At 45.4% G+C, this 16,099-nt stretch overlaps 1 protein-coding gene across 3 annotated transcripts in view; it reads right to left on the bottom strand.

The window, feature by feature from the left end:
• FRMD1 (FERM domain containing 1) overlaps nt 1–15,674 on the bottom strand; it is a 39,756-nt gene extending 24,082 nt beyond the window's left edge. The window contains exons 1-3 of one of the 3 annotated variants that reach the window (XM_061471361.1): nt 15,572–15,674; nt 6,178–6,341; nt 433–523 (exon numbers count right to left, since the gene is read on the bottom strand). In XM_061471361.1, the coding sequence (XP_061327345.1) occupies nt 433–523; nt 6,178–6,273 (187 nt within the window). In that variant the 5' untranslated portion in view covers nt 6,274–6,341; nt 15,572–15,674. Of the gene's footprint in view, nt 1–432; nt 524–6,177; nt 6,424–15,571 lie in introns of those variants that run through there. The other 2 variants (XM_061471360.1, XM_061471359.1) reach the window with 2 other exon arrangements.
• Nucleotides 15,675–16,099: the final 425 nt, after the last annotated feature.

The raw sequence follows: 16,099 nt of genomic DNA, 5'->3' as shown, positions 1-16,099 counted from the left end.
GTCCCCCCAAACCATTTGGGTTTCCTCCCCCTGCTGCCACATTCTTTTCCTGTGACTTCAGAAATAACACTTTCAGCCCCAAGGTCCTTTTAAAATTCACCTCTTGTTCAAATATGGACAGTTCTGAATTCAGTGACAAACATGTTGGCTAGCAACTTGGCTACAGGAGAGAAAGAAAACCCCACGAAGAGGTGGAATGTGAGAACAAAGGTGGAGAACAAAAGCCCCCCCCCTTCTCCCAATTTGTCTGCCCACATACCAAAGATCAAAAGAGCTTGAGAAGCCCATGCATAATCTACATACTTTGTGACCTTACTACAATCAAGTTCCCTGCAGGCACGGCTGCTGTGTATATATGCACACACTGTAAATACACAAGCGGGTCTGTGGACGTTTGCCAAGTCATTTGCTCCGCGTATTGAGTTTGCTTACTTTTAACAATGCTGAGGCCAAAGAAGTGAGGCTCCTTAATCTTCACTAAATCACAAACTTGCTGAAAGAGCTCCTGTCCAGTGGCTTTGACCTGAAAGAAACAACCAATCCAACATTACAGAGGGCTCACACACCTGGATGGAGCAATTCTACTTCACATTGGCCAGTATATTTTGAGGTACCATAGCAAAAAAAAAACAACAACCCTGAAACAGCCAAATAAACCCCCAAATTCTCCCAAAACAACCAAAAAAAAACCAAAACAAAACCCCAAAACAGAGCAAGGTTTGTTTTCAGTATTACTGCTGTTATCACAGAATAGTAATTAATGCGTCATTCTCCTTCCTTCACAGTGCAGCGTTGCTCAGTTTAGCGAGATGAATTTAAAAGGTTTCCTACCTATTGGCATCTCTGTGTAAGAATCTGGAGCGCTGCTGGAGCCCTGGTTTTGTTCAGTACTGACCAGACTATTTATAGGTGCTCTTACAAAAACGTGCTTGTAATTACAAAAATGAAAATACGAATTTCTTGAAGAAATTTTCTTTTAAGAAAGAGAGGTTAAGAGCAAACAACAAAACCAAAAGGCTTTTATTCAGGAGAACTAAAAAAAAAAGTACAAAACTAAACTCATAACTGCATGGTTTGAGAGCAGAAATAGATCGTGGGTTAGAGATGAGGTTGCTCGGTACTGCCACAGAAGAGCTTATTCTGTCCCCTGCTGACTCCTGGTCACAGAGCAATTAACATCTTCATCTTCTGAAGCTGCTACCAATGGCCAATAAGCTCTTTCCTATTTCCATGAGACACAGAGATCTTCCAGTACCCTTGCTTCCCATAACACTGTGCATGCTCTGAGGAAGCACTGGGAAAAGCAGAGCTGCCAGCATACCCTCCTGCGTGGGATCAGAGGCTGGGGGGAATTTGCAAGCATGGTACAAGGGCAAGAGAGCACCGTAACACTGTGGCACAGATACTGAACGCACCACTAGCAAGGTGGCTCAGAGTACAGGCTCCCCCAGTAAGAATGTGATGCTGGCTACCTGCATATGCAGGCCTGGATGTGTACTATGATCACAAGATTCCTCCACTAAATGCTCCCCACCTACAGCCTCATTTCCTTCTGCCCCATTGCACCACCCCAGAAGCACAGACAGATAACCACAGGCACAATCAAAAACCCTCAGAGGCACTGGGGCAAGAGCAGATGGGGAAAACAGTACAACGCTGACACAGATAAGCTCAGTTCTGCACAGGGTGCAGCCAGCTGCAGACATGAAATGGGCCAGAAGCTCTGAATTTCACTGCATTGCTTCTGGATGATGCAATTAGCAGCAGCAGAAGCAGCCTTCCCGAGGGGACACAGTGCAGCACTACCTTCACAGCAGCAAAGATAACTGGGCAGAAGCCAACTGCTGAACTCTCCTACAAACTAATCACCGCCAACAACTAACTGCCACTGCAATTCTTCAAACCCTTTTAGTGCCACACTCCCCAGAAACTGGCTGCGCTCCCCTTCCTGCCCCAGGCTATGCCATGTCACTAGACATGGACAATGGGAACAGGAGGTCATTTAATTACTCGTTTTCTTCTACTTGCCAAGCATCGCTAGCCAAACACTCACTACTGTTTTATTGGGAGCTTTGAAACCTGTGCTACACCCATACATACACGCATGTGCATGTATGTGCTTTGGGAAGAAAGGAGGTGATGCACAGTTCTGTTAAAACCCAAAACCACAGCCAGGTCTTAATATGGGTCTCCATGTGAGACTGCACCCTTACAGTCTCTCAAATAAATGCGGTATTTACTCAGCTGCCAGGAATACACAGGTGGAAGGGAAAGTTAGGCACAGATTGACCTCCTTCCTGAAGGAAGCTCTAAGCCTGTTCTCCTACCTGGGAAGGACTAAGGAAGAGGTGACCTGCCCCTAGCCAGAATGGTGACATGAGTCACTAGCAGCACAGGACTTTATGGAAAAGTTGAAATCAGATGAATTTTGTAAGTGGCACACTTTCACACCTAAGGGAAGAAAAACCTGCTTTAAGACACTTAGTTCCAGGGAGCTGAGCACTTTAGTGTTTTGTGACACTCTAAAGTACTGACTTAATCATATTTCTTGCACAGCAGGTATGTGAACTACCATTTTGTCCATTCTCCTTTTGGCACTTCCCTTTTGTATCAAGTTTTACTCCCAGCCTTCAAGGCTATGCAATACCAGCGACACTTGCAATGGCTATTCCCTCTTCCTGCCTTCCCCTATGCTCAAAACAACCAACATTTCCCTTTTCATTTTTAATCCGTACACTTCTCTTTTGCCTTTCCTCCCTTTGCATATGATTCCTGTGCCAAGCTCCATCCCAGACACGCCATGAATCATTCCTTCCACTGATCCTCAGCTTTGCCCCACATCAGACTCAGGGCTTCTTTACATGTGGAATTTAGTCCAAAGCGAAGTCAAGTGCAAGCTTACAGAAGGTACTGCTACTCCAGGGTCATTCTGTATACAAATATTCACATATATTGGTTACCCATCTCTATTTTAACTCAATCCATATGCTTTAAAACATCAGCTCTCCTGCTCACAGAACAACTGAAAGACTCGAGACCTACGCTTGCCATTCACCAACACACAAAATCTGCTCATAGGACTTCCTCACGGCAGAAATTCCTGCTCATGGTCCCATGGTTTCTCCAGATTCTAGGCAAGGAGCAATATCTGCTGTGGCTTCTTCTGAGACCTAAACACAGGTAGGGTGGCTGCCTGCCCTGCTACACTCCTTGGCAGCCAGACCTTCCCTAGCATAGGGGTCTTTACTTTATTCAGCTGCTACCAGCCCAGAAAAGTTTTAGAAACCTAGTTGATCAACAGGTTCAACACCACCAGGAAGATAAGCCACAATGCTGGCAGACAAAACTGAGCAAATTGGATACCACTCCAACATCTCTGGTGCAAGCAATACAATTTTTAGTTACCCCATTCTCACTCAAGCCCACTTAAGCTCTCTGGTGCTCATACTCCACCTCCCAGCTTGGGCTGCCTGGAGCAAGGCAGATGGCTTTGCTCTGTGCTCAGAGGTCCACTCTTCCCCTTTGCCTCACTGTCCTCAGGGCAGCTGGTGGAGCTGCAGCTCCCACTAGTTCTCCTCACTGCTTTGCTTCTCATGCTCACAACTGCATCCTGGAAAGATAACCTTCCTCCTCACCATCCCCTCAAATTCACCTATACATGCAGAAAGGTGGACACCAAAGTTAATTATGAGATACCCAATTATGAGGGAAGAAACTTTAAAATGCCTCCTGCTGTTCCCTCTTCAACAGCACTGTCTGTTAAGGACATAAATCCATTTTAAAGAGCAGAATTTAATCTACCTGTGACCACATAAAACATATAGGTAAACTCTTATCTGGAAGGGTGGAATTTATATGGGAGGGAGGAGAAAGGAATTACCTGCATAAACACTGTGCTTATCATGGGAAGGATCTATAGTTTATTCTGCTGCAAGGATAACCATTCCTACCTACCTCACTGAGCTGCAAGCTTGTTTAGTATTTGCATTCCACACTGAAGAGGTTAAAAGGCTTTGAAAATCATAAGTAGTGGCATTATCATTCTAATAAATGCACAAAGTATCATCTGCGGTTGTACTAATTGAATTTGAGTTCAACATCATTAGAAAATTGCCTTGATGTTCCTTTTAAAAATATATGTAGATCTCCAGGCGTGAAACCTTATTTTTTGTTGCTGTTTTGAAGGGGTGTTGTGGTAAAGACAGAAGCCAAACGAAAAGCTAGTTTTGGTGACTTGCCCAGTTTTAACAGGTCATGTTTCACCCTCTATGCAATTAGGACACAACTGCACATTAAGGTCTCATGTTTTGGCCCAGGCAGCTATTCCGTTTCACACAAAAGCATCTCCACATATATATTTTCTCCAGTTTTCCAGCCACCAAAGCAAGCAGCAGCAGAAGCAAGGAAGGGCAATGTCTTTAGAATCATAGACTAGTTTGGGTTGGAAGGCACATTTAAAGGTCATACAGTTCAACCCACCTGTGATGAGCAGGGACATCTTCAACTCAAGATCAGGTTTGCTCAGAACCACAAAAAAGAAGGCTGCTGGGAGGTGCTGTGACAGGGACACCCCTGCGGGACAAGGCAGCAATGCTCAAGGCACCCCAACTCTTTGGAGGGGCAGCAGGCAGGACATGGCACCTTCCTTCTGTCTCTGCCAGCACTCAATACAAAGGTCCATTTCTTATGCTTATTAAATACCCCAGAGGTATTTAAAAGATGTATAGATGTGGCACTTAGGGACATAGTTTAGTGGTGGACTTGGAAGTGTTCGGTTTATGGCTGGATTCAATCTAAAGGGTCTTTTCCAACCTAAATGATTCTATGATTTTAGGATAAACTGCAGGTATCCAGGATTTACTGTAGAGTCTAAAAACTGCCTGAACTTAATATGGTGGAGCGTGACCCAGCAGTGGAGGAACAGCCATGTGCCCAGGAAGGAGCAATGACAGCACCAGCCCTGTTGATACACTGCCCTGCTACACACCAGCCTGCACTTTCCCCACGGCAGTGGCCTCCACTATCTCAGATCATCATTCTCCCTGATAAAAGCTATAAGAAGGTGAGATTTAGGGTCAGCTGCAACAGACCGTTCCCAGGCCTGTGCACCTGCCACCAAGAACTTAATTAAATTGTCATTCTGAGGCTTGCACAAAAGCCAGCAGATTGCAAAACCCCTCTGGGGCAGTAGCTGGGCTGGGTTTGAACGGGTAACCTAGAAGCAGAGTGCCCCAGATTTTGTTGTTAAAGCCCTATTCCATCCAGCCCTGGTGGCTGTTTCAGTTAATGATGCCACACAGGCACAGCAGGTAGGAAAATTCCTACATGGATTTTGAAGATTACCATGCAGAGTTTCAAAAGCCACCAGCTCAAATCAAGTGCTTGAAATAACAGTTCACCTCAACTGTCTTCTCCCCCTCCCCATCCCAGAGGGGGGGAAAAACCCACGCAAAACAGAGCAAAACCTTCCCAGCCTACACATGAGTGCATGTACACACAGGAGAGTGCTTATCTTTCAGGCTGGCTTGTCTTCTGAATGTGAAGTGCCTCTGTCAGCTCCGTTTCTCACAAGTTCAAGGAGCAGCCGGCATTGCACAAAGAGGCACCATGCCCTGGTGGACACTGTGCCACTCTGGGCTGCCAGCTGACCTGCTCTGCTGTCACTCATGCACACACTCTTGGGCATTTGAAGTGGTGATCAAAGGAATGAAGTGACTTACCTCTAGTTTTTGTGTGTACACGTACTCAAAGAATGGAGAAAACCCTACCTGCAGTGGCTGTTTCCCTTAAGACTCTGAAGCAATCTGCAGACTATCAAAACCAGAAATAGCTAAAAGTCGGAGCAAATAGTCATGTGTTGGTTACAGCTGCCAAGTCATCAAGGCATTTCAGGCTCAGCCCTTAAAAACTGCTAGATTATTAGCAGTGACAAAGACTCTGAGAAAATAAAAAAGAGCAGGGGGGACCCTCTGTCCAAAACCACCACAGAGACCTTTAAGGAACTCTGCAAATGAGTTGAAGCTGCCCAATAGAAAATGGAGCACCAATTACCCTAAGCTGGCTAATAGCCTTTTGGTCAGCAGACCCACACCAGGCTCTTGGGAGAACAATGGGAGCTAACAAAACTGAACCACAGCCCTAAAGCAGAGACCTCCCGTCCTCCCTCCAACCACTCACCCCAACGACGAGGCTGAGCTGCTCGCGGGTGGGCAGGAACACACAGACGCTGCGGCTCTCTGGCTGCATCCTGCCTGCCAGCAGCACCCTGCTCATGGTGGGCAGCTCTGTGGGGACAGGGTCTCCTCTCTGAGCAGGCGTCAGGCTCAGTTCATCCCACGCACCTGTAGAGAAGGTGAGAGCATCAGTGCCATGCTCCAGCCAGCACTGGGAGCAGCCCATGGAGTGCATTTGATGGGAGGTTATCCTCCTTGCTGTTTAAAACAGAACAATAAACAAGCCACGCACATTTTACAGTGCCATTGTCAATGTTTTCACCAGCATCACAGCACAAACTGGGAAAAAAACAACCTTTAAATAGCTTGTGAGTCCTAAAAGAGTGCCATAAAGTGATGAGGTCTCCCTGAAATAACCAGACTCAAGGTTTTGAGGCATATTAAGTGATAAGGGAGATGACACCATGGACTGCTCCCCAGAAATGCCCACAAGAGAGGGAGGAGTGCCTGTCTTTCAACCAAGTACCTCACTCTCACCCAAAGCAGATATGTCAATGAGCCACCCAGCAGGCATGTGTCAGTGCACAAGACTTCATCTGAGCTGCTTTCTCCCTGACCTCACCCCTAGTCCTTAGGAAACCACTCCCACAAATCCTCTATACCTCAAGGTAGAAAAGCATCAACTCACAAGGCTGAGTTGCTGTATCATACTTTTTGTGAGGTGAGCACTGCCAGCATCCTTCCTAAGATTGATCCCAAGCTACACAGGCCTCTTAGGAGCTTAAGTTATGATAACAACAGAAATAAGAGACAGAAACTCTGCTCGCACCCAGAAGCGCAGTAGACAACATCATCTTCATGTTATAGCTAGGCTACACACAGTTCCCGCAGCAATTTGTGACATTTTACAGCCATCTCTCTGCTCTGATGCTCTCCAGAGCAAGGAAGGCTCCTCCAGGCCCTGAGGAATCCATTGCTCATTGAGGGCAAATCAGGGATGAACACCAGCAGACACCTGAACCAGCAAGATACCAACCAGTTCTGGGGTCCACATCATCCCTGTGCAAGATGTAATGCAAATCAAACCCTGGCTGCCTCAAAGTCACCCTGGCATGACTCCCTTCCAGCAGCAACACCAGGTGCTGCTGGCTGATGCCTGCCTGCAAAGCCCCCAGAATTGGATTTACCCCTCTCCCTTCAGTTCTGCACTCAAGCATTTTATTTTTTTCTTCATCAAATGCAAGAAAGAGATCTATAAGTGTCCTTTTGCAAGTACAAAAGCTGTTCTGCGCACCTCCTTCCCTGAGCTGGAATATATAATGCTTCTTAATAAAGCATTTTGATACAATTTCTTTATGTAGAGCACCTCTTATGAGGCAAGTGCATAAAAATTGCATTTACTGTAGTAATGAAAAGAAGGGGTTAATAAAGGGTGCTATTATTACCTTTTTTCAAAAAAAATTTAAACAGGAATGAGGAGTTTTAAAAAGGATATTACTCTAAATTATTAGCAAGCGGGAAAAACATTTGATTCCCTGAGAAAGATAAGAGGTTCTATTAAATATTAAGAGAAAAACTCTGATTTATCCTCTCTTATTGATATAATTATACTGATGAGCCCTCTTGAGCTCCAGGCTACACACTACTAACAGTTGTATATAAATTACAGATGTCTACTGAATGACTCAGGGGCAACAGATCACCATCATTATTGCCAGCTGATGTCATATGCACTATAAACTTTATCAACAGCATAAAGGCCTCAGAGTACGAGCTCAAGCTTTCCAGTGCAAGGAGACTTGTCAAACTGTTGCACTGGCCTGTACATATTCCCACTCACACAAGGAGATCATGACCTGCAAAGATATTAATTTGGCTTCTAACAGAACTGAAAATAGAAGGAAGAAGTGACCATTAAAAACACAGCCACAGAAAACTGTGTGCACGACCGGAGAAGAAGAATCCCACTTCCCCATAGTCTCTATAAAACAAAGCTTCTGGAAAGATTTTTCTCTGGTCTCACACCTGCTTTGTCCGTTTGGATTTTTATGAGAAAAAGTGTGGACCCTGGGAGCAAGGAAATGAGAAAGGAAGGGGAGAAAGTGTTGTCCTCCCTATGTTTTTAAACCAATGATCTTGTGGACCCAGCCACAGCAGGCAAGAGGTTAAAGAGGCAACATCCTTAATCTGAAGGGGGAGGTCAAACACAAGCCCAGCTCAGCCTTCTCCAGAGGTATGTTAGGATGTGATAAACCATAGTGAACCATTAACTTGCTAGCATTACATGCTTACACCTTTAAAAAGAAAAAAGTTGCGTGCCAGGAGTAGCTGCCCAATGAAAACAAGTGGCCAGAAGGAATGCTCTTACTTAAACATACACAATTTCAGACTGCCCATATGCCATTCTTTTGTTTACCACAGATTCCAACCTCTTAACCTCAATTAAACCCTGAAAGCTTCAGCAAATGCACTGCAGATGAATTAATAAAAGCTGAAGTCAATCACTGGCCTCTGAGACACCCTACAAGGTGTTTGGGTTTGTTTGTGGTTTTTTTGTTTGGTTGGTTTTGGTTGCTTTTTAATTATTATTTCATTTATTTAGAAATAATATCACAGCATGTTTTAGCTCCTGTAGAAGTGCATTTCAAGATGTAATTGCTTGGTCAAAGGCCCGGAAGTCTATCAATGAAACAGTCAAAGGCACTATTTATTTGTATTCTTCTGGTACCCGTCAGGAAGCTTATTAGTGCCAAGAGAGGTGTCACAGCTTATTTAACACTGTTTACCTTACCTGAACACACATACAGCGGAGCTTTGGAAAACCTGTCATTAATTTCAAGACTCTTCCAATTAAACAGTTCTTACATGGCTGCAAAAACTCATTAAGCCCCCCAGTCATCCCCTCTTCTCTCTACAGCCCTTTGAGCTGCCTTCCAGCACTGGTCCAGAACCTCAGCACTTCCTGGGTCCAAGGAGGAATGGTTGAGGTTTGCCCCAGCAAGAGGGATAAGAGTGATAGAGACAAGGAGGATGAGTAAGGAGACTGCTTTGGATTTCAATGGAACAGCTGACTAAACCACCTCACACAGCCCATATACACAATGGCACAAGGATGACCTGCCACCACTGAATTTGGGGACCCAGTGCAGCCACAGCCTGTCTGGAAGCAGATCCCATCCAAACAGCACATGGGCTCACACAGCCTTATAAGCACTGCTGTATTTTACACAACAGTTCATGGGACCACAGTGAACTGGGTCCCGATCCTGACTTCAGCCTCTAGGTACTATCACAACTACATCTTAAGGGGACAAAGCAGTCACCTACCAACTCATAGCAGAAAACCAGAATGAAGTCATCTTCTATTGAGAGAAAAGCACAGGTAATTCCATGCTTCTCGGGAACACCTGGAAACATGCTTTGTAAGGTTTATTACAGTAAAAACAACTTGGGAAAGCTGGTTTTGCTACAGCTGACAGAAAGTGAGCATTGAGCATCCTTCCCAATTAAACCCTAACAGAGTGACCCTATGAAGTCCCATGAAAAACTGTCCAGAAACATTAAGACTCTTCTGAACATTTCCCAGACATTATCCAGAGATGTCTTCGGCTTCTAAGACAACCAGACTCTTAGACTGCAGTTTCACAATCAGCTTAATCAGCTTTAATCAAGGCAGTCCTGCAGCAAGACAGACACACAACTGCCTGGAAACAAATCTGTCTTTGGCAACAACCCACACTCAGGCTGCCTCATAGTCATGACGAAACACAGCCTTAAAACTGAGAACTCCCCTCACCTTCCTGGTATTTCGTCTCTTCAGAGGCATAATGTATGGCACCTACAGAACAGTAATAAAGAGCTCAAGCGAATGAAAGATGTAATGATGGCATGCATTAACCATTCCCAGCAACCTTAACTCCCCACCTACCTCCTTTGACTATCACCTGAGATGATGAAAACTTCTCCAGAAAGATGCATCAATCAGGAGGGAGGGAAAAAAGGTTGCTTGTCAGGCCAGAAAAGAAGACTGAAGCTAAACAGCTTTGTGTCACAGGTGAAGATGATATGAAAAGTGCCACCTACAACCAACAGCCAGGACAACTAGGCTTCCCTGCAGCAAATTCCCAGAAGCACACTGACTTTTCAAATGTATCTGCCTCAGCATCACTTCAGGGCTAGCATGACACATCCAAGGCCACGGATGCCATAAGGAGGTAATGTGCTGAATTTTGTGTGCAGACACTGCTTTTAGGGTGGACTGCACACCTGCCTTCAAACACCGAGCACTACTTAGTAGGAAGTCCCTATTCAAAGCCATTCACTGAGGAATACTGATATACCTCCCAGTTACTTGCGTGCTCTGAAGGACTGGATCCCAAACCAATGTAGCTTGGTTACAGGACAGACGCAACACTGGCAGCAAAGACAAATATCTTTCAGTCCACAGTATGGGAGATGCAACTCCAGTAGGCCTTCTGCATCTGCAAGCAACACTGGTTAGATCTGAGTGCAGTCTTCTTGCAGGAATGGGATGTATGCCTGGCTCCCACATTTCCTTTAGGATTTTCAAAAGGTACCATGCAAGATGTTTCCACATACTACAGCACTGTGGAGCCCTAGAAGGCTTAACCATCACCCTGTACCTTTTGAGACATATGGAGAAATCACTGAGCATTGGTCTCAGATAGCAACCAGCATCCTTTTTCCTTTCTTCTTGTACAAGCAGCACACCCTGGTGACACCGAGCTTTAACAATAAAGAGGAAAATGCTCTCTCAGTCTTCATTGCAGGATTAGACACAGCTCTTAGCGAGGCATCACCACCCACACCTTTGTGCTGTGAAGTTTTCCTGCCTCATGTCAAACAGCATAAGTGACTACTAGAACACAAAACACGCTCTTGAGTTTGTAACTCTTCTGCTCTGCACCCCTACAACATGGCCAGTGTGCTCAGGAAGAAGGGATCTCCCAAAATTCCCAGGGACATCCATTCCTAACCTGGGACTGAGACGCTGTGCTACTTAGTCTGTAGGCTGCACCAGCCCTTAAGCTCAAAGACGGGGACAACTCTTCTACCCAGGGCTGGTTGTGTTGTCTGGTAGTCATGTAAAAGTGACTCTCACTTCTGGGCACACATCAGACCTTGCTGCTGCTAACTAGTCTTCGAAGAGAGGAAGAAGTCTTAGCTGACACAGAGTACCAAAGGACATGACATCCTACAGCACATGGAAGCACAGCAGCAGGGCAGTGGTGGCAGGACTATGCAGGGTGGCTGCCACACTTCCATCTGGCTCTCCCATGGGATGAACAAAGCTCCTCAGCAGTTTACTCCCTGTGAGGAGAGCCCAGCATGAATCATCTGGGCTTAATCTTTCCCTGAAACCAAAACTGAATCCAAAGCCTTCTGAGAGAAACAGACAATGAGTATTAAAGGCTCCAGGCAAAGGGACAGAATCAGGATCTCACAGGGACTACATCTTTCCATCACTGCTAAGTGATGGAAAGTGCTTTTGAATTTTTGTACACAAAACCATGCAGCCTTTAAAAACACATTTTATCAGAAGCATATGTAAAACTTAGCAATATACATGCTTTAAACAATACCCAAACAGTAAAGACTGCAGTTAGAGCATGCAATTCCTTGCTAGCAAGCCCTTTCCCTGGGAGGACAAACATTCTCTTGCCAACAGGGGAACAGGAACGAATCAACTGATCCTGCCTTTTCATTGATTGGTAAAAGTAGCAGCATGTACCCTATCATGCCTATCTATCAACATGAAGTTTCTCATTACAATGAATTTGTTTACTTCTGCATAATCTATTAATGGACTTGTTTATTATTGATTACCAATCATTTATAGGGCTTCCTCGTACTTCATAAGCCAAGCATATTAAAGTTCATGAGTAAGTAGCAACTGAAGGTGTCGATTGGCCTAAGTAAATGCAGACGCATTAAGAAAGAACCAGCAAAATATGGGACAAGGCATGAGGCAGCCTCAGTGTCCATTACACCTTGCATAAAGCAGCTGCAAAGGAAGCCTGCTCACAAGTGCAAAGCTCTGTTTTCTAAGCTGGATGACAAGACAGCATTGCATGAGAACTTCCAAAGGTTAAGGGAAGTGAATTACTTGAATAGCCACTCAGTAACACAAGCTTGCCTCCACTAAAACCCATAGACACATCTTTTCCAAGATGCCTACAGAAAGCTTAATCATGGGCATACATATAGAGAGCCAGGAAATGCAACTGGAAACACATTCCTGTTAAGTTTACTAAGGCTATAAACAGGATTACATTGAATGGTTTGGGTTGGAAGGAACCTTAAAGACCATCCAGTTCCAACCCCCCTGCCATGGGCAGGGACATTTTCCACTAGACCAGGCTGCTCAAAGCCCCATCCATTCCACCTGGCCTTGATTCTCCCAAGCAAATCTACTGTACTCTTGGCCTTAAGCACAACAGGTGAGAGACACTACTGTCTTTGAAGAAGTTATTCCACAGCTGCACTGAATTGGGACAGGTCACTAAGCCTTCTGAAATACCTTCCAGAGCTACCCAAAAAAGTGTGAATAAACTCTTCCTTCATTTTCTATTCTCACCAAGATCTTGTAACAGAACTATTAGTAAGCAGACTATGAAGTCTTTAAAAAGGAAAAAGCATCATTATAATCTCACAAGCAACACCTGGAGCTGCAGCACAAATAAGAACAGACAGGCTTTCACCAATATATCATGTAAAGAACTCTTCTGAGCAGGAATAGCTTTGCTACCAGTAATAACCAGGTAAAAAAAACAAACCAACTTGGCTTACTTCCCCAGAGGAAGGAGAAAGTCCATTGCTGATCTCCCGCATCTGAATCACCATCTAAATATTCAGACCAATTAGGCAGCTTACGCATCAGCTTGCTTCTACCTTTTTTCCTCCTAAAGTGTCCAGCTAGCCCTGATAATATTCAGAGCAGATAGGAATATTGATCTATGTAAAGTGGCCAGACATCCAGAAAGAATAAATAAAACTCCGCCTGGAACACAGCTTGCCTCTATTACAAGTGTGAAAATGCCAGTCTGCTGATACCTTGACAAAATTAACACAAACAGCAGGATCTTTATGATTAGATGCAGCTTCAGAGACTGCAAGCAGTACTGCCAGGCATCAGCATTAGGGAAATGGGAAAACATGGCCCAAAAAAGAAACAGAACAGAAAAAAAAAACCCAAAAATACAAAACCCCAAAACAAGAGTGCTGCATTTTCTGAGGTGATGCCAAATTCTGCAAAATGATGAAAGAGAGGGAAGCAAAAAAAAGGGCAAGCATAAGGCATGGTTTAACAAGAAGCAAATTACTTCCTCCTGCAAATCTCCAAGGAGCAGCTCCTCCTTGTCAGAGAACCTCTCTTGGGCTGAAACCACCATTTACCCATGCTCAGTTACTAACCACAAACCATGAATTAAGGTACCATTGATAAAAATCACCAAGATAACCAAGCAGCAGTGCAGTAATACAGGACTTTCTGCAAGAAAAGAAGTGTAACCCTGGAGCACAGAAGCATGCAAGCAATTCACATTGTCTTGCATTGGATGAACAGTAGGGCAGCCACTTTACTACAAAAGCTAACTGATGCAGTTAATCACTGGATTCAAAGACTTTTACCTGCAATGTTGGGAGCAGAAAAATGTGCTATAGCTTTAAAGCCCTATCGGTTTCACTTTTCTTAACAAAAAAAAAACAAAAACCACTTTAAAACCTACGAACACTCCCCCCTCCAAAATGAAATTACATAGTTCATACCTGTTATCAAAAAACTTCCTCTATCAAGAAAAGACTTAAATCAGAAACACACATGTAAATACAATTTATTTCAGGGGATTTAAGATTTTTTAGTAGAGGGAAAAAAAAAAACAACAGGTGAAAAGTTTGACACTGCTGTTTAGCACTATACAAAATTCCACATAAAAAAGTCTTTAGAGAAAAAGACCTGTCCAAAGAGCAGAGACAATATTTTTTTGGTAAACCACTGAAAAATAAAAATCACTACACCTCAGGGTCTCCAATAGCATTTTGTAGATGTATTTTTGCTTATACTTGTCTTACTCTTCTTTTTTTTTTTTTCCCTTAAGGTAATCTTTGCAAGAAACCATTTTTCCCCCCCTTTTGGATTCCATTTTGTTCTGATTTGGCATTCCTCATGTGAGGCCAAAACACTGGCTACTACACAGACTCTCGGCATCGCCAGTACTGAAAATAGGACACTGATTAAAAGTGCACAATATTTAAAAGGGAGGAATAAACAACCATGTAAGGCCAAGGCATTCTATTGCATGCCACGTTTTTCCAGGAATAAGAAAAAATCGTAATAATAATATAAAACATTATTTTATAATATTAAAAAATATACTAAAATATACTAAAAAAATATAAAAGCTGAACAAATGAATGGGACACCAATACATATATATCTGGTTTTTTTTTCCTCCTTTTTTGACATCACAGGTGCTAGAAATAAACCCTCATTATTTTCTCTGGGAAAGTGCCCTATGCTTTTGAAGTATTTACTGTGACGGCCTGTGCATCACAGCAGTTCTCTGGAGAAGGGACAAGGTTCAGACAGCACATTGCAGTGGAAAAAACCAGATGTGCATTTTAAATGCCACAGGGGAGTTAACCTGAGAGCCCGTCACTGCCGAGCAGGAGGAGAAACATCTCTCGATGCAGAGGAGGATGACTTCCCACCACAGGAAACCCAGAACCTTTCCCTGTAAATCATTACCAAGAAGAAACTTAAGAGGTGCAGAAAGAACGAAGTATGGAGACTTTTTCCTTCTTGACACCCATCCCTTCACCTGCTGGGACACTCCTGCCCTATCCTGTCCCATGCCGGCAGATGGATGTCTGTCCTCACAGTCAGACCAGCCTCACAGGATGCCTCCAGCCCCTCAGCCCTAAGGCCCTAGAGGAGTCCCAGACGCTCAGCTACTTGCCCCACACTGCTCACACTGCCTGAGATGCTAAAGCATGGGGGGCAACCCGCACCCCACCGGCCCCACAGCTGTCCTGAACCTTCCGACTATGGCCGTGTTACTCTCCATCAGCACCTGCTCGACAGGTACCAGCTGACTATACGGCTACTGGGAAGCGTCCAGACTTTATCCCACGGGAGCCCTTTGGGACATAACCAGCTGCCTCGGGACATGCCGGAGGTGTCTCTCAAGGAACGTGTACAGGTATCACCTCTTCGTCTAGCACCGGCGAGACCCACCGGTGGCAGAGGATGACGGCGGAGTTGCCACGACTCCAGAGCCCCATTCCCTCCCGTTCCCAGCCGGTACTGCCCACCCTCGCTGTCTCCAGGAGTCCAACATAGGTGCAGGAGGCATCGACAGCCTCAGCCCTCCGCTCACCGCCGCTTTAACGGCAAAGTTCCCTGATAACATAACAGCAACACGAGAAACCGGTGCAGCGCTCCAGCCGAAACTCAGACCTCCCTTTACCTACCAAGTTGCAAACGTACTCCTGCAGCGTGCAGCGCACGGGTACGCGGCCGGCTGCACGCTGGGGGGGAGCACCGAACACACACCGCTCACCGAGCCCTCCCCTCGCGGTGCAAAGGGCTCCCTCGCACACCCCGGCAGGCGAGCGCAGCCGGGCGCTTCTCAGGTCTCCTCGTTCAAAGCAGCCGCACCGTCCTCCGAGGTGACCGCTCCCCACAGCCAGATGGGACAGGTGCCGGTGCCCCTCCCGCCCCGCACTTGGGACCCGTCCCACGTCCTTTGTCCCCGGCAGCTCACCGGGGCCTCGCCTGCCCCACCCGCTGCCAGAGGAGCTGCAGGCGGACACGCACTCACCGCGGGTCTCCGCAGCGCTCTCCGGGGCAGCATCCAACACCAGCAGAGCAGAGCTGAGCGGAGTAAAGCACTGGTGCGGGCGGG

Source organism: Pezoporus flaviventris, unplaced genomic scaffold (assembly GCF_033815535.1).
Source record: "Pezoporus flaviventris isolate CSIRO_AGI_PZ_B2104156 unplaced genomic scaffold, CSIRO_AGI_Pfla_v1 ptg000066l, whole genome shotgun sequence".
Lineage (NCBI taxonomy): Eukaryota > Metazoa > Chordata > Aves > Psittaciformes > Psittacidae > Pezoporus > Pezoporus flaviventris.
Note: the sequence above shows the minus strand (reverse complement) of the source record. Positions and strands in the feature narration are given on the sequence as shown.